Source organism: Centroberyx affinis, unplaced genomic scaffold, assembly GCF_046629955.1.
Source record: "Centroberyx affinis isolate AG114_WGS23_722 - 3 ecotype Tasmania unplaced genomic scaffold, CSIRO-AGI_Caff_v1 ptg002815l_1, whole genome shotgun sequence".
Classification (NCBI taxonomy): domain Eukaryota; kingdom Metazoa; phylum Chordata; class Actinopteri; order Beryciformes; family Berycidae; genus Centroberyx; species Centroberyx affinis.
This window is the reverse complement of record NW_027280959.1, coordinates 254,223-277,224: the sequence shown is the minus strand read 5'-3', so window position 1 is coordinate 277,224 and position 23,002 is coordinate 254,223. Positions and strand designations below refer to the sequence as shown.

Here is a 23,002-nt window from a genome sequence, read left to right as displayed (position 1 = left end):
GTGGGCCGGGCTGGGGGCCGGGCTGGGGGCCGGGCTAGGGGCCGGGCTAGGGGCCGGATGGGGGCGGGACTGTATGTTGACTGTCACCTGGTGGTTTCAGTGTCGTAGTGGGTGGTCTGAGGTCACTGGTCTGACGTTAAACTGAGAGATCAAACCAGGCCAGAGGAACCTGACTGACTGAGCGCTTCCACATGATGCCTGTCTGAACAAAAAAACAGGCTGCCTGATCAGTTTGCGTCACGGTCAAAGTGTCACACAGCCAGAAACGGCTCACACACACACACACACAAATAGAATCAGATAGATATTAGAAAGACAAATCATAGTGCCTCTGATGCTGCATTACTGTACTGTATATAAACACAATGTTAAACTGTTAAGAAACATTTTTAGTCATGGCGGAGAATGGCAAGATGAGTAAATAGTTATGGATTTATTCTGCCTACTACGTGGTCTGTATACCACCGCTGTATGAGAAAAGATCAATCTGAATTGGAAAACTGGCGGAGAAAACAGCGGCCTAGTCACTGTTTGGTAAAATACGGCATCCCACAACACGAGGTAATACTATTTTAAGTAATGGAAAAGGTTTTAAATATATGACTTGGGAATTTACACACACAGCTCTAGGTGCATCTTTATGGGATAATCTGGAACTATATAAAACTAGTCTGTGCAAGCAATTTATTCTAAAAACATATTGCATGCATGGAGATTTTGAGAGTATTCACTTCATCAGCTTCATATGAGAGTACTCTTTTTTTATATCAAGTTTAGGGATGTCTTACAAAAAACTCTAAGATGGCAATCTATCATAAATTGGTTTTGTTTGCATTGTTTTAACATAGCTGAATCAAGTTGCAACACATTAAAGTGAATGAATGAATGAATATAAAGGTGTCTTGGCATTTTCATGTAAACGTCGGCATTTGGTTATGAGAGGTTTCTTTAATACTGTTAATATGTAAGTTCTCAAATGTTAAAATTCTCTGTTATAAAACTACTATTGGGGGGATGACAGAGGAGTCTAGGGTTGGGTTTGGGTTGGGGGGGTGGGGGGGTGCAGCCATCTTCAAACAGCGGTGAGGGGCGAAGGTGCGAAGTCCGGGTTGACGAAGGAGAAGCCCTGGAAGTCGTCCTGGTCGATGGCCGCTAGTATGTCCGGGTCAGAGGGAGTGAGCGCTGAAGGAGCCGCTGTGAAGAACTTGTCAAAGTTCTCCCCTTTTTTCCCACCCTGACGAAGACGAAGAGAAGGCACACACACATAGTGAACACGTGTAAAGGTATATTTACATGTGTGTGGATAACACAAACTGTATACATGTGATAGTTATTCCCATCATTCTCCTAGAGCAGGGCATTCAACCGTGTGCCAAGGAGGACCAAGTGTTTTTCATTCCAGGTTTTCATTCCAACCAAAGACTCCAGCAGGTGATTTCGCTGATTAGTGCCTCCTCTCTGGTTGAAGGTGTGCTAATCAGTGAAATCACCTGCTGTAGTCTTTGGTTGGAATGAAAACCTGGCTGAAACGGCTGAATACCGCTGTCCTAGAGAAAGAAAAGACATGAGACAAGAGGGCCGGTCACCTCTGTATCTCCCGCTCTCACCCACATCCTCCCATTCTCTCCTCACAGCTCTCTGCTACACCTAGGTAGAAAGCCGGTCACGTCTCTTCCCTGCTTCTTAACGGCGTGTGGCAGCCGCTCTGCTGGCTGATATGAATCTCATTTGGCTAATGGGCCTGGCCTCTAACCCCTGAGCATATTCAGCCCGCTCAAGGCATGCTTCACGATTGGCCAGCTTGGCCGCAGACTGGCGTGTGACAGGCTAATGATGGCATACATTTACATATGGGAGGAGAAGGCAGGACCCCAAGGTCAGGAGGTCCTGTCTGTTATGGCTGGGCTGTCTGTTGGAGAGCACGCAAAGCCCAATCTCTAGGAATCAACAGAGATGATGAAAGAGAGAAAAGAGAGGGGAAAGGGAGAGAGGGAGGGACAGTTGGCACAGAAATGAAGGACGGAGAGGGGGAAACGGTTTTAAAACAGAGGACTGAGCGAGATGAGCTGAAACGGTGAAATGGCCAACGCTACGGGGACGGGATGACTGAGAGAGCGAGCGCGCATGGAAATGAGGGAAAAGGCGTGGGAGTGAGGGAGAACGCAGAGAGATGGGAGAAACTGACAGCTCCAATTCCCCCAAAAGGGTCCCCAGAGAGAGAGAGAGAGAGAGGCAGAGAGAAACAGACAGAGAGAGAGGTGAGAGGGGAGAACGAAACCACGGAGAAAGACAGACAGAAAGGGGAGTCTGTGATGCATCTGTTTGACTGACAGTTCTAGGTTTGAAGGGCGGCTGGATCTCCAGTCTCTCCAGACGGTCCCAGTCGATCCAGCGGAAGAAAGGATGCTCCCTGATCTCTCTCTCCGCATCCTCCCCTCCACCCAGACGCTTGGCCGGGTGCTTCGTCAGGAGCTGGAGAGAGAACAGAGAGGAAACAAGTGAAAAAGAGAAGAAAAAAAATATTGATCATGGTAGACAGCTATATGATTTATGTTTATGTGCAATCAGTCAGCAGTGTGCATGGTAAGCTTTGCTGTAATATTTCAATGTGTTTTTTTGTACGATATACAGTATGAGTAAGGAAAAAATAGTGACTTACTCCCTTGCAGATGGCGACGGCCTCACGAGAGAGACTTTTCGGATAGGAGACGCTCTGCTCCATAATGGACTGGAACAACTCCTCCTCATCAATACCATCAAACGGTGGCTGGAGGATAGACAGAGAGAGAGAGAGAGAGAGGGAGAGAGGCAGCATATAGATTTGCATGCAAATTGAAACAGAATATTCTGAAATTAAAGTTCTTTTGAAAGTCTTTTGAAGTGATAGTCAAGGACAGGGTACCGGAGGCTTAACTTGTGCACATGGGTTCTATAATTATGATCGAACTGAATGATACCTGTCCTGCCAGCATTTCGTACATCAGCACCCCATAAGACCACCAGTCCACTGCTTTACTATAAGGCTGATATGCCACAATCTGCAGAAAGGAGGGAGAGAAAGAGAGAGGAGAGAAAGGGGAAGAATGGCAGTGCAGAGATAGGGGAGGAAATAGGAGAAAGGGAGCGATTGAGAAAGAGCACAGTCCTATCAGTGTACTGCTTCTCTACTGGGATGATAAGCAGCTATCAGAGGCAGCAGGAGTGGGAAGCATGCAGAGAGACAGGAGAGGGAGTGGGGAAATGGGAATGTATGGCATTAGGGAGGGTAAGTGTAGGAATGAGCCCTGAAATAATGAGCACATGATTGTGTATTGGTGTGTTTGTGTTTGTCCGCCTGTGTGTATCAGCGTGTGGGCGCGTGTGTGTGTGTGTACGTGTGTTTACTGCGTCTGTACAGGGGGAAAGCACAAGGGAACAATTCCCTGCCCCTGGGGAAATATATTGTATCTCTTCCAAAATGGCAGATGCAGGAGAATCAATGGATATTTACATAAGAGAGTCAATACCCAGGGGCTCCATAGCAAGGTTTACAATATCACAGAGTGTGACCTCTCTTTCTCTCTTTCACACTCTTTGTCTCTATTTTGGAAAAAATTGGAGACGCAAGGTCTCTGCGGGACAATGACGACTGCTATGCAACGTTCGCATGCGCACAGACACACACCGCTGCTAATTGAATCATATGAAGTTAATTATTCAAAAATGCTGACAAGGTCACAGAAGAGAGATGAGATGAGAGGAGCTGCAGCGAAGCGACTCGCCGTCTCACAGCACCGGAAAACAGGTCAACCCAACTAACAGGGTAAGATCGAGGTGAAACGAGGGGAAAAATGAAGGATGTGAGGAGCGTTTAGGAGACAGACGGGATCGTGATGTAAGGGCGGGAGCCGGTGTACCTCGGGGGCGATGTAGTCAGGGGTGCCACAGAAGGTGCGGGTGGTGTCGCCCTCGAACATGCCCTCCCTGCACATCCCAAAGTCTGCTATCTTTATGTGGCCTTCACTGTCAAGCAGCACGTTATCCAGCTTTAGATCCCTGAGAGAGAAAGAGTGAGGGAGGGCGCACGAAAGACAAATCCCAAAGTTATGAATCATTTTGATAGATAACAGCTTTACAACAGTCATTAGCTACAAAAGACATGATAAATCTGTGTTGTGTGTGTGCCGCACTGCAGAACAATGATAGTGTCAAACCCGGCCCATTTTAAATAAGCGGGCCATTTCTCTACCTGTAGATGATGCCTTTGTTGTGGAGGAAGAAGAGGCCGACCGCTATCTCTGCTGCGTAAAACCTGGGAGAAAGGCAGGGAGGGAGGCAGAGAGAGAGAGGGGGGGGGGGGGGGGGGGGGGGCGGAAGATTGAGAACAGTCACTACTGGTTGCTTTATCTTTCAGAAAATTGGCCAGGGTTTTCGGCTAATTCAAAGGAGGATGATGACAAGAAGAGAGGAAAAAGGGAATGGAGCTTGAGAGGGTGATGAAAGGGAGAGTAACCAAATAGATGAAAGGCAGCAAGATGAAGAAAGAGAGCTGGAAATGAGGAGCAGAGGAAGAATTAGTTTTAGATGATTGATCAAAGATTATTGATTAGATGAACAGCCAGAGGGAGGGAAATTATAGATGAAGAGGTGGGGGTAGTGGGAGGAGACAGAGGGAGAAAAGGAAAGAGGGCTGGTACTTGAGTTGATGGCTTTTTTATGAGTCACCAAGTGGAATGAACAAAGCAAAGAGATGAGTGCAAATGTAAGGAAGAGAGGAAAGGAGAAAGGGAGGAAACGAGGCTCTGAGCAGATGAAGATTGTAATTGTGATAAAAGGTAAAGAAAAGAGCTTGCTGAATACATACGCTGCATGAGGCTCTTTGAACTTGCCCACTATCTGGATGTGAAACATCAGGTCTCCTCCATTGACATATTCCATCACGTAATACAGACGGTCCTGCAGAAACAGCACAGACACACATAGACACATGAATACACACACAAACACACACACACACACACACACACACACACACACATTGGGTCCTTGAGGAAATCCTGGGAGTTAAATTTAAACGCTTTGACCTTAAAGTGAAACCTTACAAACAAATTACTGTCCACAAACTCAGAACCTAACACTACTGGACACCAAACAGCGCCCACACACACACACACACACACACACACACACACACACACACACACACTCACGTAGTACATAATCACCTCTAGTCCAAATTAAAAAGCAGTCTGTTGCTGTTAAAACCCCTCCTCCAGGACCAAGGTCCTTGTTAAGGAAAGCAAGCTAATTATTTCATTTATTAATCGAAATTCTTGCCCAACCTAGACCTTTACAACTCCTGGGAGGACTATGCAGTCAAAATGTCAGGTGGGTTTATGGACAATTTAATGAAAATTATGCGGTTAATTTGGGACACCATATCTCCTGACACACACACACACACACACACACACACACACCTCAGTCTGGAAGGCGCTATAGAGCGATGTGAGGAAGTGCGGGCGAGAGGCTAGTCCCAGAACCCTCCTCTCCACCATGGCACTCTCTGTGTCTTCGTCCTGGAACAGCACATCTTTCTTCAACACCTTCACCGCAAACAGACGTTCACTCCCTCGCTCCTCTGCCAGCAGTACCTGTCCAGACAGAGAGAGAGAGAGAGAGAGAGAGAGAGAGAGAGAGAGAGACACAGAGACAGAGAGAGACAGAGAGAGAGAGTCACAATAATTTTGATTAAGCTATTTCTTTAAACTGCAGCCAGGAAAATGTTTATTTACACATACAACACTAGACCAGCTGTCTGGCATGTGAAGGATTAAGAGGGAAAGAGAGAAAGACTATCACATTATTTGGACAGATGGTTGAGCACAATTACTATTGAGCACATTTACTCAGACACGGCCAAGTAATGTGTTGAAACGGATACAATTTGAAAGAATTAAACAGCATTTGATTAAAGCTGCTAGACACTTGTCTCACTGTTGCGAGACACGTTAATCTCAAAGTTTTCATCATTAGACGCTAGCGGGCTAACAACAATGCCATAATTTTTCTGAGATGGGAACCGCATGACCCAAGTTTTGGTGGTGCAAGGGAAAGCTGTGGTCAACTGGACTGGAAAGTGCTGACGACAACACTGTTTAAAATAATCTAGCCAACTGCCTACAGTGCGATGTTGTAATGCTCACTGGCCAGTGGGAACCAAGGATCTCATTTGACTTTCAAATACTGGTGTACAATATAGGGTATTAGATGGTTTCATTTTTCAAAAATCAATCTGACTACACAAAGTTGCTCAGGAAGAAAGCGGTGTGTGCGTGTGTATGTGTGTATGTGTGTGTGTGTGTGTATGTAGTCAGCAGGTGCTATTGATGAACTGTCAGTCACTGTGAGAAATCCTGCCGTCCTCTGGATTGTGTCTCTTGCTCTTCCCCTCTGTCTCTCTCTCTCTCGCTCTCTCTCTCTCTCTGTCTGACTGACATACAAATGGGAATCATCACCATTCAAGGTATTACAGAGCTCCGGAACACAGTCACACGCCTCTTTCCTCCCCCCCCCCCCCCTTGTTCCCTTTTTCCTTTTGGTCATTTTGTCACGAGCTGCATTACAGTAATCCCTCTCTGCTCCCTCTTTCTCTCTCTGTCTCTCTGTCTCTCTCTCTCTCACCCTCCCTCCATCGGCAGCCCCGGGGTCTCTCTCTCCTTTCTTGGGTCGTTTCTCTCCCTTCTTACGTAAGCAGAGTCTATTTCTCCCGTCCTCTGTAGACTCTCCTCTGACAGTTATGAAACAGCACAGAGGGATTTCAGTGGAGGAGGAAGGACTCAAAACTCCACTCTCTTCATTATGGCTCGTCTACTGGGGAATTAAAGAGAAAATAGAGAGCAGAGGCTCCCTTGAAATGAACAGCTCCAGGAGGACTGTGTGCCTGTGTGGCATGTAGGGTACCAGCCGTCCCAGGCTCACCGCCGCTAACAAGACAAAGGCGCCAAGGGTCAAATGAGTCATTTGGGAGTGAAAGGAGAGACAATGACCATGTTAGTAAGAGTGGAGATTTTTGAAATAAATTCTGCCTTGTTATGTCCTAGTCACAGCAGCCACGGTATGAAATGCCACTTGAAGGTCAAGTCCATCGATAGTAGAAATGATTTTATGCCTGAAATAATCTTTGTTGTGTTCAGCATGAACGGCTGCTTTGACATCATTTACAGCCCGCTACTGCATCACTGGTGCCGACTGTGTGTGTGGGAAAGATGACATTTTGTCTCGATGTCTCGCTGCATTTACCTTGCCAAAGCTGCCTTTGCCCAGCACCATGAGGAAGTTGAAGTCGTGGATGGACACCTTGACCTTGGCAGGACCAGGGGTGTGGACAGGTGGACAGGAAGGAATGGGGATGGGGGAAATGGGCATGGGGAACGGCTCGGGCACCGGGGCAGGTGCTGCCAGGGGCAGAGAGGGCGATGTGGCGTCTGGCTGGGGCTCCTGGAGAAAAGCAGTGGGAGGATTAAGAAAGTAATGGTTGGATGCAGTCCAGCACACACACACACACACACACACACACACACACACACACACACACAGCATGAACGCTAGACCAATCCACTTTCTACCCCCCCAGTTTAATATCACAGTCTGGCAGACCAATCCTGCACCCTGGTGGAGAGAGGCTGTAACTGGCAATGGAAGGGACACAACATAATTTATTATCTAATTATTTAGCTACAATACCAGGCATAAATCTTCAGTGTTTTTTTTCTCAGATGAAATTGCAAGCAAGGGGACAGTTCAAGATCTTGACCCAGTTTGAGTGGCGTCATCTGTTGTTTATTAAGAAGGAAATCATAAGGTGATAAAGGCTGTGGCAGTGCCTAAGGATAAATGGCTATTAGCATAGTAAAAATAAAAAGGCTGACCCAATCTCCCAATAAATCCTGGTAGAAATATCCCTTTCTTTTGCTATTTTTTTCTCCAAGTGGACCATACAGGCACTGCAGACTTTGTTGTCCATATTTCCCAGTGTGTTACCTACCTCCAGGTCTGGGTCAGGTACGGGGATGTTGTAATACTCTCCCTCATCTTGGGCCAGCAGTTTGAACCAGCCGCTGACAGAGCGTCTAAAGATCTCACTCACTCCAAACGACATCGCTCCCATGAAGTCATTCCTAGATGTGCGGTCCCAGTCCCACACCTCTACAGACAGACGCCTGTCCCACTGGTGACCGCGTACCGAGCTGGAGAGATGAACAGATGAGTTTTTAACTGAATCTCTATTTTTTTTTTTTTTTTAGCAATCACTTGGGACAGTTAGCTTGCTATGTAAGCAACATAACCATGCACACACAACCACACATGAAAACAAGGTGGGAAATTATTGTTTACCTATTTTTTTGTCCTCATGAGATAATTTTGTAGTAATTTTCCAGATTTCCTAGGCAATTTAACATCTTGGTTCTACTCAATATAAAAAAATGCAAACATTGAGATGAATGTGAATTTTTTAACACCGTTATTCAGAGACTGAAAACCTTCTTTTCTGTCTTCTGGTTTTTTTTTTTTATCATTCAGGGTCATTTCGGGCCCTGTAATCCAAATTTCTGGGGCATTTTGTTAATATTAAGGGACATTTTTTTTAAATTTTCCACCCAGCATGTATACAAGTACACACGGACTCACAAGGTGAAGCTCTCATTCCAGACAGGGTTGAGTGTGGAGCGGATGGTCTTGGTCTTCTGTTTGCTGTGGCTCTTGGGGTCCGGAATCAATTTCAGCTTAACATAGGGGTCTGACAAGCCATTAGGATCCATGGGAATCAGGTTACGAGCCTCCCGCACTGGAGAGAAACAAGCAGAAAGAGAGAGACTCAGGCAGAGACGAAGAGAGAGAGGAAACCCTCATTACTTTTGTTTTCTAACTCCACTTCCCATAATCCAGCAGGTCATCCACTCTCACCTGTGACAAAGATCTCCTCCTTCTCTCCTCTGACGGTCAGGTGGATCCTCCCTCTCTTCTCTGTATGGTCCTGGCCACAGAGACTGGGAACACTGGTCTCACACCGCCGATGGACATTCATGTCGCAACCTCACAATACACCAATACACACACACACACATCAACACACATGCATGAACACACAGACACACATGTACACAAATGCCCAAACAGATACAAATCATAGAAAAAAATCAATACACAAAATACAAACTTTCATGATAAGAATGACAAAAATGCTTGCACATGCACACATACACACACTTCCTAGTAACTCACAGCTGCATTTCATGCCCTGGTGTATGAGGCCATAGAGTAGCGAGCCACAGTGGTCGCAGAAGGTGGGACTGGAGTAGGTGTGGACCTTAAACAAGTGTTTACTCTTCAGGTCCTGAAATACAATAGAAACTTTCATGGGAAACTCTGCATGAAGCTGGAGAACTTGCATAGACATATACACCGGTTACAGAGACCATCGAGGAGAGTGCCATCTGTGGACACACATCTGCACACATACATACACAGTATGATTATTAGAGAAATGTTGAGTGGAGTATTCACGGACAAACCAATTAGATTTTTCCACTGGGAGAGGACATATAAATGAGACCGCACTCAGGCAAGGCTGTGTTTGTGTGTGTGTGTGTGTGTGTGTGTATACTGTGCAGGGAGGGATGAATCATTTTTATCTGCTCTTCAGCTCATCAGTTTCTACACCCCCTCCCAAAATGTCTTCGTCTTCTCTCCCTCATCTCTTTATGAACGCCACCGCCCTCTTTCTCTTCTTTCTGTGTCTCTGTAAGTCTCTCCTTTCCTTGCTCTCTCTCTCTCTCTCTCTCTCTCTCTCTCTCAATCATCCCTCCTCACTCAAACACACACGCACACACAAGCACACACACATACACACAAACAGACACACACCCTCACACACACATGTTCCCCTTGACCTAATTTCTGATGCAGTTTATTTAGCTGGCAGGAAAAAAAAAATGTGGGAAAAAAAAGACAAATCTCCCTGAAATCCCTAAAATGCCACACAGAGGAAGACTGAGCCGTCTGTTGCGTTCTCACCACCTCCGATTCTCCTGCTTATCACTCCCCCCCACCCTTCACCTGTATCTCTCCCTCTCCCTATCTCCAGCTCCCTGCCTCTTCCAAGGTCTTGTGGGACGACAAGACATGACATGAGTGCAGACGTCACAGATGGGACAGGCCTGTGTGGTGAGAAGGATGTATGGATTGAGGGATGAGTCATACGCATGTGTGACTGGAAACGGAGGCATGGGTAAATGTGATCATGAGAGGAAAAATCTGGATAAAAAAAAAAAGGAAAAGAGGAATGTAAATGATATGTGTGAAAGGATGGTGATGGATGGGCTGACACATCTACTCACATCTGGTCTGGGACCCGCCATAGAGCCAGGACAAGTGAAGGTCACAAACTCGTGACATCGTTTGTGGACCACAAAACTGCACACTAGAGAAAAACGCAGAAAATATGTAATCAGAAATGAATTAGGTCACACAGAGAAAATAAATAGAGAAGATTAAATACTGAGTGTCAAGACTTTAAGATGAGGTTTATCTCTACCTTGACATTGGAATCCCTGTTTGCCGATGCCCCTGAGTGAGAAAAGTGCACGGATTAAGACACAAAAATTCCCCTATACTCCACTTTAAGGTGAAATATGTTGCATCAGAGACTACTGTTTCCCAGCCAAGACAAAATAGATAATGCTGCCAAGACAGGGTTACTACTGTTGCATTATTCCATGCTGTATTAATACCGAAGAGACATGCGGGCACAATTTAAGCGCAGTGTCTGTGTCATCGAAAACACACCAGTGGCTGTGTAAGTGATTTCCAACTTGACATCTTCCACTGTAATAAACAAAGTAATTATGTCCGATGTCTATCATCCCCAAACCGCACTGCTGACCAGGTCAAGTAGAGCAGTGTCAATTATTTTTGCTATTGTCACACACATGTATACACACATACACACACACTCCCTTTTCCAGAACTGCGGTGTCGGCTAGTTTCCAGTGTCTCCTTAGAGCTTTAATTGAATAATTAAAGCCATTGATTGGCTAAAGAGTCCACTCAGCGGCTTGCCTGCTGTGAATCAGGTTTTGATTAGGAGGTTAGAAAGGCAGATGAAGAAGACGCCGCAGAGAGCTCCTCCACAATCACACTGGAGAGGCCCAGGGGTTCATAGGAAACTGACCATAATCACTGATCTGCAATCAGTTCACCATCTGGCTGGGTAATAATCAAAGATGGGGTTGCAGAGGGTAATCTGATCCTCGATCTGTATTCAAAGGCTGCCTCTATCTGCAGCATCGAGTGCATTCAGTAGTCAGTCTGAGGCCAGTTCTGCTCATCGGCCAGCAGAGGGCATCAGAGAACCAGGTATGAATCTGGAGAGGATCGACAGCGCTGCTTGCTGGCTGACGAAGGAAACAAGCCAGCCAAATATCATAGGGAATTCAGTATAGGGGGTAATTGCATTTTAATGATGCACTCTCCAACACTTACAGTCAGAACAGTAACCTGCAAAAAAGAAACATAAGAATATACCTGTAAAAACAGAAATAATCTAAAAACATTCTTGACTCTGTAGCATTTGATAAACTAGAAATTACATTCAAAATATTCTCCAAAAAATAAATGAATAAAGTTTTTGTCCCAGGGGCCTTGCCTTTGTAATTGCCTTTGTAATCTGTTTCCAGCATACCATTGATCGGTTTTATCCAGTGATCCTCAATGTTTTTGACTTGTTGTGACCCTTAAAAACAGTGGAATAGGCCTCTGACTCCCAAATTCTTCTGCAGACACACAAGGCTGAACAATGACTGTGATCCTTTTTCAGACTATTCCTCTCAATTAATTATTGAAGTAACCCTAGAAGGTACAAATACTCATTATTTCAAAAGAGGAGCAGAATTTTTTACAACCAGAATTAATAAACATGATAACATACATTTGTATATTAGAAATATCTTTTTCACATTCTTTAATTAATCTCACAATCCCCCCAGAGGCTCGCAGCACCCAGGCTGAGAGCCAACTGCTCCAACGTCCTGCATGAGGGAAAAGAGTTTTCAGCCTGAACTAAGTGCTGCAGCGAGGCCAAGGCAGCAGCCTGTTGGAGAAATGTCCTGAAAACTACCCAGAGGCTGCTGGCACATTCACCGCCCTGCATCCAACATACACCCCACCATATGTTCAAACACACACACACACACACACACACACACAGACACACACACTTAAACACGTGTACACACTTTGCTATGGCTTCGCTAGACAGTAACTTCACAGCACGGTTATCTCTATTTACTGGTGTGTGCTTGTGTATACATATGGCTTTATGTGAATATCTGTGTGTGTGTGTGTGTGTGTGTGTGTGTGTGTGTGTATGTTTGTGTGTAATTGTGTGCAATAATGTATGTCTTGTATGTCTTTTGTATGTCTTTAAATGCTTATATGTGTGTGGTATGTGTGTGTGTGTGTGTGTGTGTGTACGTGTGTGTGTGTGTGTGTACGTGTGTGTGTGTGTGTGTGTGTGTGTGTGTGTGTGTGTGTACGTAAGCACATGAAGTAAAGTAGTTAGTAAAGTAACTCCTCTATAGTGTGGGCTGCTATGTGGAGGTGAGGTTATATTATCAGTTGAGGGCAGTGTGGCTACAGAGTGTAGGCTGTTTTTTTTTTTCCCAGCAGTCGAGCCGGAACTGGTGAGACAGAAAAAGAGCGGAGAAAGTCAGAGCCGTGCTGAAGTAGTGGAACGCCTGAGGAGGCGGCTTATGAACTGCTGGAGTGGTTTCTGTGTATATGTGCATCCGTGTGTGTGTGTGTATGTGTGTGTCTGTGTGTGTGTTACCAGATGAAGTCCGTGCAGTGGCTGCAGAAGGTGGGCTGTTTGAAGAAGCGGGCTGTGAACTGATGGTCCTTCACCTCGACGATCCTCTTGTGTTTGAGCGCTCCCTTCCTCTGGAACACCGGCACCCTGGGTGGAGGGGAGAGGGGCGAGGGGAGGGGGGAGGCTCCGGGGGAGGGGGCCGAGCCGGGGGAGGCCAGCGTCAGCGGGGAGAGGGAGGGGGACGGGGAGACGGGGGTAGACATGATGCCTGGAGGGAGAGAGAGAGAGGCGAGGGAAGGAAGGAGCGGACAGATGATGAGTGTCGGTAAGACGGAGGCAGTTGCAGAGGCGAGGGATCTTGAACGCAGCAGAGGGAAGAGGGGAGGGAGGAGAGATGAGGGGAGGGGAGGAGAAGGGAAGTGTGACGGGTGTCATGGTAGGGACAGGAGTTGTATTAATGGTACATGGGATGTAGGGACACGGGGAAAGTAACCAGGCAGGGACCAAGGGACGGGAGTACAGGAGGCGATAGGGAGAGAGAGAGCGAGAGAGAGAGGGTATGGTGTAATAAAGGAGACAGGGAGGTTAATTCACATACGGAGACAGAACTCTCCTCAGAGACTCAGAGACACTAAGCGATTAGTGCAACTCACTGTGTGTCCCACATACTGCATGTCCACTCTACCCCTCCTCTCTCTCTCTCTCTCTTTCTACCTCCGATATCCTCATCTCTCTGACAAACCCCCACCCACCCCCCGCCCCCAGCCCCCTGATCGCCATGTCAACTGTACCTCCTGTTGCCATGTCAACAACACCCCCACCACCTGCTCCAATATTAGAGTTCATATCCTCTCCCGACTTCCTGCATGCCCTTATTAGCAATTAGTCCCTTTTCTGAAGAAAAGTTTGGAACAGAATAATATGCATATATCTCAGATGTGCTGGAAAAATTGCAAAAACTGCAAAAACTGCAACTATTAGCCGAAGAGATTGCGGTGCAAGAGTTGCAGACTACTAAATGATAAATGAAACGCCAACAGAGATTTAATGAATAAATAAATAAGCCGATAGCAAAAAGCATGCCAGAAGGAACGTGTTGAAATGATAGCGTCTCAGCAACGAACCAGGAGCAAATCAATCAAAAGGGTGAAGAGAAGAATGGAAGGGAAAAATCAGCACAGTGCTCAGAAATTACTAAGTAACATTAATGAACAAAAATGTGTAGTAAAAAGTGTGCATACCCACAGGGCAAAGACAAAAAGAGACAGTACCTGAATTTGTGGTTATTTTAGCTGAAAGGCTTGACTGTAGAACAGACTTCTTCTCTTCCTCTCCCCCTCGCTTTTTCTTGCTCACCTTAAAAGGAAGGCTATCGTATTACACCTGTAGCCGGTCACCTCAAAGAAGAGAAAGACTGAACGAAAGAAAGAAAAACCAAGGGAAGCAGTGGTATGGCAGTAGGAAAAGAATCAGCCAAAATAAAAAATAAAAAAATGAAAACCTAATCTAAAAAAAAAAAAAGATAAAGCAACAAGAGTTTCAAGAGATTCAAGCTTTCTAGGAACCAAAGATAGAGGAGTGGAGTGGTATATATCCGTTAACCCAGAGGCAGGGTGAAGAGGAGGACGAGATGGAGAGGTGGTATCCTCTTTCCAAGATTGATTCTGTTTTTACCAAGTAGAGGTTGAGAGACAGAGATGGAGATAGAGAGAGAGAGAGTGAGAGAGAGAGAGAGAGAGAGAGAGAGAGAGAGAGAGAGAGAGAGAGAGAGAGAAAGCGAGGAGAGGAGAAAGATGGAGGGGAATGGGCGGCGATTCATTTTGAAATCTGGGTTACTTCTCTCAGGAGAGAGAGGGAGGGAGAGGAAGGAGGACGGATGAGACAGAAATTGCCATTTTGCCACCACCAATACAGCATGGACTAGCAAGCGCCAACTGTCTCTCACTTCCCCTGGTGGCAGTCTGAGAGAAGAGGGGAGAGGAGGGAAGAGGATCCAGTCTGGGAGAAAGTCTGGGAGTGGAGAGCCTGCATGGTGGAGACTCCAATAAAAGGCTAGTTTCGCATGGGTCAGTCATCAACGTGGTCAAGCTAAAACTGGAAGTACACACTTGGCCAGCGAGGGGTCTGGCAGTCCAGAGTCAGAGCAGAGTCAGAAGACTCAAGGGATCAACAGGCCTGTGAAGGAAATGACCCTGTTAATCTATGCTGCTTCAGTGCGGTTACAGTATGATCACTGCATGTGAAATTTTGTCTGATATCAGAGCAGCGGTGGCATGACAATTACTGCTCCACTGTGCACTGAATCCAGGTCAGCTAGGCCTGATGGGTAGTGTAGTTCCTAAGAGAGAAAGAGAGAGGCTGTTGTCACTTACAATGGAGTACAAGAGGTTGTTCATGGAGAGATTAATGATTAATGACATCCGCCCACATGCACTCTATGTGTTACACACACACACACACGCACACACAATTAATCACCCTCCATGTGTGCACGCGGTATGTGCCCATATTCAAGTTTGACACTGCAAGGAGATGGAGGGAGTGTAGGAGGAGAGGAGAGGAGAGGAGAGTAGGCTGGACAACCTGGGAAAAGAGAGCAGGAGGCAGGAGGAGAGATGTACACAGGCAGGGGACGAAGGGGTGGATTGGAGTGGGACAGAGAGATTGAGAGAGGGAGCGAAGGGTTGAAGGTCTAATTAATGGAAATGTAGGTTATTAGTCTCCTGATGAGGACACTGGCAGAGAATTAATTAACAATTATAATTAGCAAGATTGTTAGAGAGCAGAATGGTGTCAGCCAGCTAGATAAGAGTGAGCTAGCGTACATGAGTGTGCGTGTGTGTTTGAGGCTGTCATCATTATGTGTGTCTTTGCAAAAAAAAAAAAAAACAGCTGCGTGAACATGCCCTATCTGACAATGATATATGTCATTTCAGCATTAGCGAAGCAGAACCAGCAGCTGATAGGGAGTGTTAGGGGCTTTCCTTCCCGCAAACCGCTGCCTGACCTTTCTCTATAGAACCGCCATTACTGTCTTCATTTTCTGGCCCATAAGATTTGCATTCTTCATCAGTCTTATCCTGGATGAATCATATTCTTATTCTGTTGTCACAAATAAATGAGGAAGTCATCGTAGCATGGTGAGAGAGAGAGAGGCGCAGAAATGTGAGCTGGTAATATATGAATCTGTGTAGACCATGCACTCTCCAGTAATCAGTTCATTGAAAAACAAAGCACATAAAACGCCACAACGCTTCCTCTCTATAGAGTGTGATGAGTAAGCACTTGTGGATCTAAATCATCTGTATCAGTGTGTCTCTGTGTGTGTGTGTGTTGCATTTGCATGCCTATCTGAGCATGCTTTACAGTGTTTGATCCTGGGCCATAAAAGTGAGCTGGTGTGTGGCCAACCAGTGAAACATTAAGGCTGTAAAGCAAAAGGACATGCACACCCAGCAGCATGACAAACACACAGATAGAGATCCACCTGCATGATTAAGAGCAGACGGAAAATCCTATAAAACACAAACAGAACTCTAGATCAGAGAACATGAAGGGAAATATAAGGATGACATCTGACATCATCAGGAAATAAAAGAAAAGAGGATGGATTGATAAGGAATGAGGAGAATTACAATGTGCTCTCATTTTTGTCATCATCATTGCAACCTGTCTCTTCATTATAGCCATCTTTGCCATAATCACCATTATGTCACAGTATTGAAGGTTGTTGCTACCATTTCTAATAATAGCCACTTTCTATGCCTCACCCCCCCTCTCTTTCTCTCTCTCAGTCTGCAGATGGCTATCTTATTATTTCTGACCATGGTTTAATGAAACAGAAAATTCTCCTCCGATGGAATCTTTTTTGGGGGGAGCAATCAGCACTTCACCAATTACACACATCCATTATCGTCTAACGAGCGCTCACTCGCATCGAGCACCAGCTTCAACCTGGCTGGCTGGCTGGCTTTCTCCTCCAATGAAATTAAGGTAAATTGACTTGCCTAACTGTTGTTTGTGGAATCAGTAGAGAAGTGGTGTCTGAGGTAATCATATCTGCCTGTTAAATTTGTCTCTTCAGAACCAATTTGCTCTGTTTGCTTGTATTGGTTTTCTGTTGGGGTGTGCTTCTATTTGGTTTTTTAATGAAGAGTGGTCCGCTGTGGTTTGGAAAAGAGCAACAAACCTCCACGCCAGTCAGATGAGACATTTGGCAGGCGATTAGGCACCATCAACATGGCCTACAAACCCTCAGTGCAGAAGCAAATAAAACAAAGCCCTCTCTCCATGTTTGTTTTGCTGCTGACCTGCCATAGTGTTTCCCTCTCATCTCAACAACAAATACGACTCAAATTGAACACCGTACTGTAGATGGAGAGCCAACAATGTAAATTAAATCAAATCTACTGCATGAAGTCATGGATGTTGGTTCCTGGAGGAGTTAGAGGCCTCACAGAATTTGAGGTAAAGGAATCATATACTACTCTATTTATTATTACAGTGTTGTATAATCTTTCACTGCTTATGTTGCCTGTACAAGTCTTTATGCACTACACCACCTTAGAGAATTATGTCCATGCTCCACAAGGCCGTAACTCATTCCATGCATTGTCATCCTATTCAGTTCTGCTATCTTGCTCTCTATCTAGGGGCTTTCTGGTCCTTTTTTGGGGGCAACTACATTGAACTATTAAATAATAAATTTTTATTGCATTGCACAGGCATTTTTCTTTCAAGGACGTTTTTGCCTCAAGCCCCTGTTTATTTTTTTTTTTAACCTGGTATGTACTTATGTCACTATATGAGTTGTCAATTTGTTCCTGCTGAGATTCTGATTCTGATAGAGACCTAGAACAAGTCAGACATGAGTAATTTGTCGATAATGTAATAATTTTCATGTGTTTCTCTATTTGAATAACTAATGAAAATGACATCATTTTTTCACAAATTTTTATTTGGCTAAATTGAATATTTGTGTTTGGAAAATGCTCACTTCATGTGGTCCTGTCTCAACTGGGTGGAGATTGAGTTTGTGCCTTGAGAAAAACCGGTTTAGAACCGGTGGCCAAGCCAATAGAAAGGATCATCTATAAACATGAACAAAACAGGCATGTGGTCTGAAGCGTATTATTATTCACAGTATGTGCAAAATACTAATAATAACTCAAAGCCTCAGCTGTGGGCTGCAAAATCTTTCTTACTGCTGTTAGGGAGGAAGAGGAGGTTGTGATCAAATGTGCTCAAGGGGGAAGGATGAAAGGAGGAGGGTAGAGATTCAGGGTAAGAGGGGTGAGGCGATAATGAGGCGAGGGGAGAACAAGGTAAAGTCTGAAGATATCTTAATCTTCATTCCAGTTTTCTAGGATGAATTCCCTTTGGGCAGGTGACAGGACGCATGCGTGCACACGCACACACACACACACACACACACACACACACAAAAGACACACATACACGCATATGCACACACATACACACGCACAAACAGATAGAGAGCCAAACAAGAATGTACAGTAAGAATAATTATTCTGTCCTACATGTGGTAGAAAGTTGTTTGCATGGATACACACAGGCTGCAGTGTGCAGCTAACTCACGTTGCTGTTGATGTTACCAGTCTCTCTAAAGGACTGTTCACATTACAAAGCTACTAATTCTTTCCATTTTACAGTCTGCTGACGGTGGAGACAGCCAAATTAGCATCAACATGGCTAAAATTATGACTTGCAAACCTGATTGCTCCATGTGGAGCGAGGTGTGTGGTGGACCAGTGTCAGCGCTGCCATAATGAGGAACAACAACACACAGTACAATAGCTGCTATGTACAGTAGCTCGGTTTTAAACATTCAGACAGATCCTGCAGAATCAAAACAAAGGGGCAAATTTGCATTTAAAAAGGTATTTGCATGATTGTATTAACACACTCCTTGTTCATTACCATTAAAACAAATCAAATAGCTGTTGATTGTTACAAATGCTACTGCTTGTGATGATAAAAAGCATGCAAACACACAAGCATGTAAACATAGAAACAAACATACAGACACACATACGCAGAGAAACAAGAGACACACAACCTGTGTGCACAGATTTTATCTTTCTCTCTCTCTCAATCACACACACACACACACACACACACACAAACAGGGTGGTATCAGCTGTGGGTCTGTTAGCTCATTTGTCCCTGGTCGTGCCCAGTATGGCTCATGTGAAAATGGAGGGAGCGAGAGATTGGCCGTGTAGCTTGCATGAGATGAAAGGATGAAAGGATGCTTGGGTGTTTTTTTTTCTACTTCAGAGATCAAGCCGATGAGTTGTAGAACCCTGCGGCGCTTCACACATGATGAAAGAGAGAAACAGCTTCCTCCTTTCACATGTATGTGCACTGTATATATATATGTGTATGTGTGTGTGTGTGTGTGTGTGTGTGTGTGTATGTGTGTGTGTGTGTGTGTGTGTGTGAGAGAAGATAGCAGGGCCAGCGAAGGAGCAGTGCCAGTGAAAGATGGAGAAATCTGCAATAAAACACAGTGCATGGGCGAGATCCACTGGGAGGCTGGCAAGATTTAAGAAAGAGATAACAAGAGATGGGGTAGAATAGAAAGAAGGACTAGAGAGCATAAGTAAAAAGAGAGATTGAGTCAGAGGCGGGAAGAACTGAGAGAAAGCTAACAGTGAGAGAAAGAAAGAAGAGAACCTGTTGTGGGCAAAGGAGTGAGAGAAATGGAGGGTGAGAGGTATAGGGGTGTCAAGACACTGCACTGCATAGCAAGATACAGGGTGGCTGACAGAGAGAGAGAGAGAGAGAGAGAGAGAGAGAGAGAGAGAGAGAGAGAGAGAGAGAGGGGAGAGAGAGAGAGAGAGAGAGAGAGAGAGAGAGAGAGAGAGAGAGAGAGAGAGAGTTAAGCCCTGCACCACAGACATGCGTTACAAATCCCCAGGAGCTGGTGGCAGATCAGTACAGGATCAATCTGGCTCCACCTCAGCAGGGACGCAGCACACTCCATCCATTCCCACACACCGTTCCTGTGTGTGTATGTGTGTGTGCATGCTGTGTACAGTACCAGTATCAGAGGATGTGGGATTCCTGTCACTGTGTGTGTGTTTGTGTGTGTGTGTGTGTGTGTGTGTGTGTGTGTGTGTGTGTGTGTGTGTCAGACCATGGAGTTGGAACAGGGGCGACTGAAGGACTGAAGAGTGGGAGGTGCTGTAGTTGGGAGGACAAGAGGGGAGGAGGGGAGGGATGGAGGAAAGGAGGAAGGGAGGGAGGGAGCTGGAGAAAAAATAATGCAGCAGGAGGAAGAAGGCAGAAGTTAAATAGAGATAGATTGCTCTGCTGGGTCCAGGTGTTGTGCCTAAGGTCTCAGAAGCAGCAACACACAACAATCCAGACTACATATACTGCACGACTTTGAGAGAACAGCATAGGAGAGCAGTGTAGGCATACAGTATATACGATCCAATAAAAATGTTCTTACTGTATGTGATGTCATAAAAGCTGCCAAATACAAAATCCAACCTGCTGGCATCTTACTGCACCAATTCTGAGATAATTGATGGAACACAATGCGAGTGGTAGAAATCCCACCTGGGAGATCTAGGATCAGTTTATCCCTCCACCTCCCATCATAGCCATTTAGAGAGAAAAGCATAACGCTGACCTCAGATCAGTGTCTAGGGACACCATCATCCAACTCCCTGTAACTCAATCTTATTAGAGGCGTTAAGTCATTACTGCATGTACACACAGAGGCCTCAAAACGCAATTAGCCATTAGCCCATCACACTGACAAAGCATGGCTAATTAGCAGATCGCAGGCGCAGAGGGAGCAGAACAAAACATATTTATTACCCCCATCAACACTCTGGCAGAATATCATGTGTCAGGTGCGGTATGGATGCTTCTTCATGCATGGTCGAGCACTGTTTACATGGAGCAAGCAGTACTGGCAAATACATTTAAAACTAGCTTTGAATACCAGACACATGGGGTAAACAACATACGACAATAACAGCCAGAAAGTTTAGAGTATTTCAAAGTCAATTGTGTATATTTTTCTGTGATTGCCAACCTATCTGACTCGAACTGTCCTGATGTGGTAAACCCCGCCCCTGTAGAGCTCCAAGAAGGTTAAAAACCTGAGGATTATCACTGCAAATATTATTCTACACAGGTCTATGGATGACTTCCCAAAAACTGCATCAGGGTCAATTCTGTTTAAAAATCCATTCTCATCAGCAAGAACATGTCTGTTTGTTGTAGTGGAAATGGAGCTGGTCAGGCGGCATTGAGTTGGCTGCTGTTGGCTGGGAGTTGAGAGTTGAGGCAGAGTGTTAGGTGTGTTGCTGTCTTTGAGGGTAAAAGAAGTGGATTATGTTAGGTCAGCTCTGGCCAGATCAAAGCAAAAGCCTGACAAGAACCGAGAAACCTCTGAGAAATATGTGCAAGCACACTCACACATACACACCCACACACACTTTGGCAGAGGACAGCCTGTCAGAAAGCCAAAGAAACTGCTCTTTGAGCTCTCCATAAATTTACTTTGAAGGGGTTCTAACTGGGTAAGGCATAGCTTGTATGGGAAATACTGTCACGAGAGGGAATACACACACACACACATGCACGCCCACACTGCCCAACAGCAAAGGTCCAATCTCAAAACCCCTTGTTCATAATCGCATTTGCAACAAAGAAATTTGAAGGAAACACAGCACCACTGGCATTAATTAAAGAGAATCATATTTTATGAAGCAATTCTCAGGAAGTAAGTGCAGCACTGACCCTCCAGCCCCACCCCAGACAGACAATGTCAAATAAACTAACACATTTAGATCAGGGCATAGACCAGACCAGTCTGGGCTGGGAGCAACATCACCCTCCTAGCAACCTGCCTTAGCAACCCGTAAGTAGGCTTATAGTGTTGGCGAGGTTACTAGCGCATAACTGGGCCTTGAACAACTCTAAAAACACACACACTGGTTTCTGTGGGTATATTTGCCCTGTCACCGTTACAACCATGGTACGTGGTAGGACAAGCTTTTAGTGGTGCAACATGCAGACCCCAGACCTGGTGAGTACAACGTATGGCACTCCTGTATTTCCTTGATATAATTCATGGCAAATTCAGCCAATGAGGACCCTGTTTGAATTCTGGAGCACCATGCGTATTGCTTCCCAGGTCATGGGCCAATAGAGAGAGAGAGGATGAGGTTGAGGCTGCACCAATGATCTCATACAAACTCAGGCACTAGACTAGCCTGGACCAGACTGCGCTAGACTGGACTGGACTGATCAATGTATAAATACAATTTGACCAAACAGTGAATCTGATAAATCGAAGCAGATGAGGACACCAAGGCAAATCAAAAGAGGAGCGAGTCAGCAAAGCAAGGTAGATTGAGGCAGACTGCCCTAAACAGCAACTGATGGATCAGAGCAGGCAAGACAGTGCCAAGCAAAGCACAGAACTGTACAGCAAACTAATAAGACAGATAGCTTAAAATAAGCAGAACAGTCATAGTGAATGTACTTAACTTCCTTAAGTAACCAAATCTCTGAACCCTTTAGAAATTAGAGTAGTTACAGCTTGTGTGTGTTACTGTGTGTGTGCGCATGCTTGCATGTGCCTGTGTAGGGTGATCAAACTACTTGAGGCGATGCTTGAGATTGCAGCTTAGTGAGGGCTAGAGGAAGATGAGGATCATTGGCTGAGTGATGTACGCATGTGTGTTAAATATGCATGCACAGCAAAGTGTGTGTGTGTGTGTGTGTGTGTGTGTGTGTGTTTTTCAGAGAGAGGGAGAGGAAAGAGAGAGGGGAGAGAGAGCACGACAGAATCATGCCGCAGTGAGCTGTGCACACGGTTAGCGCACATGCAAATGCACATACATGTACATTCAATGCATGTACATTCTCAACATGACACACACATTCACAGCTAGAGATAGACGAGGAAACACACAGAGACACTACTCTCCTGATATGAAGCGTTTGGGCTTACATGCAGGGCAGCACAAATGGATGATTTAAAGATTGGGTGATCAACATGATATCAATTTATTAGCATGGCCACTTCAAGCCAAACCAGTCCAGTCTAGATCAGGATGGACAGCAGACACGTCATCACCATGTTGCCCCTCAGCACTCTTCCAA

The 23,002-nt window shown here is 45.3% G+C and overlaps 1 protein-coding gene across 2 annotated transcripts; it reads right to left on the bottom strand.

The window, feature by feature from the left end:
- Nucleotides 1–1,072: 1,072 nt before the first annotated feature.
- Nucleotides 1,073–13,110, bottom strand: prkcg (protein kinase C, gamma). 2 transcript variants are annotated; one of them, XM_071536032.1, is made up of 16 exons: nt 12,869–13,110; nt 10,577–10,608; nt 10,380–10,462; nt 9,265–9,376; nt 8,947–9,075; nt 8,671–8,827; nt 7,994–8,228; nt 7,282–7,470; nt 5,460–5,633; nt 4,844–4,935; nt 4,229–4,291; nt 3,897–4,035; nt 2,958–3,038; nt 2,660–2,767; nt 2,332–2,472; nt 1,073–1,234 (listed from the first exon to the last, which is right to left on the bottom strand). In XM_071536032.1, exons 1-16 carry the CDS (start codon nt 13,108–13,110, stop codon nt 1,073–1,075), a joined length of 2,139 nt encoding a protein of 712 aa, XP_071392133.1. The 2 variants fall into 2 exon arrangements, with proteins under 2 accessions (XP_071392133.1, XP_071392134.1); XM_071536033.1 differs by having other exon boundaries at nt 7,282–7,479; nt 8,027–8,228.
- Nucleotides 13,111–23,002: the final 9,892 nt, after the last annotated feature.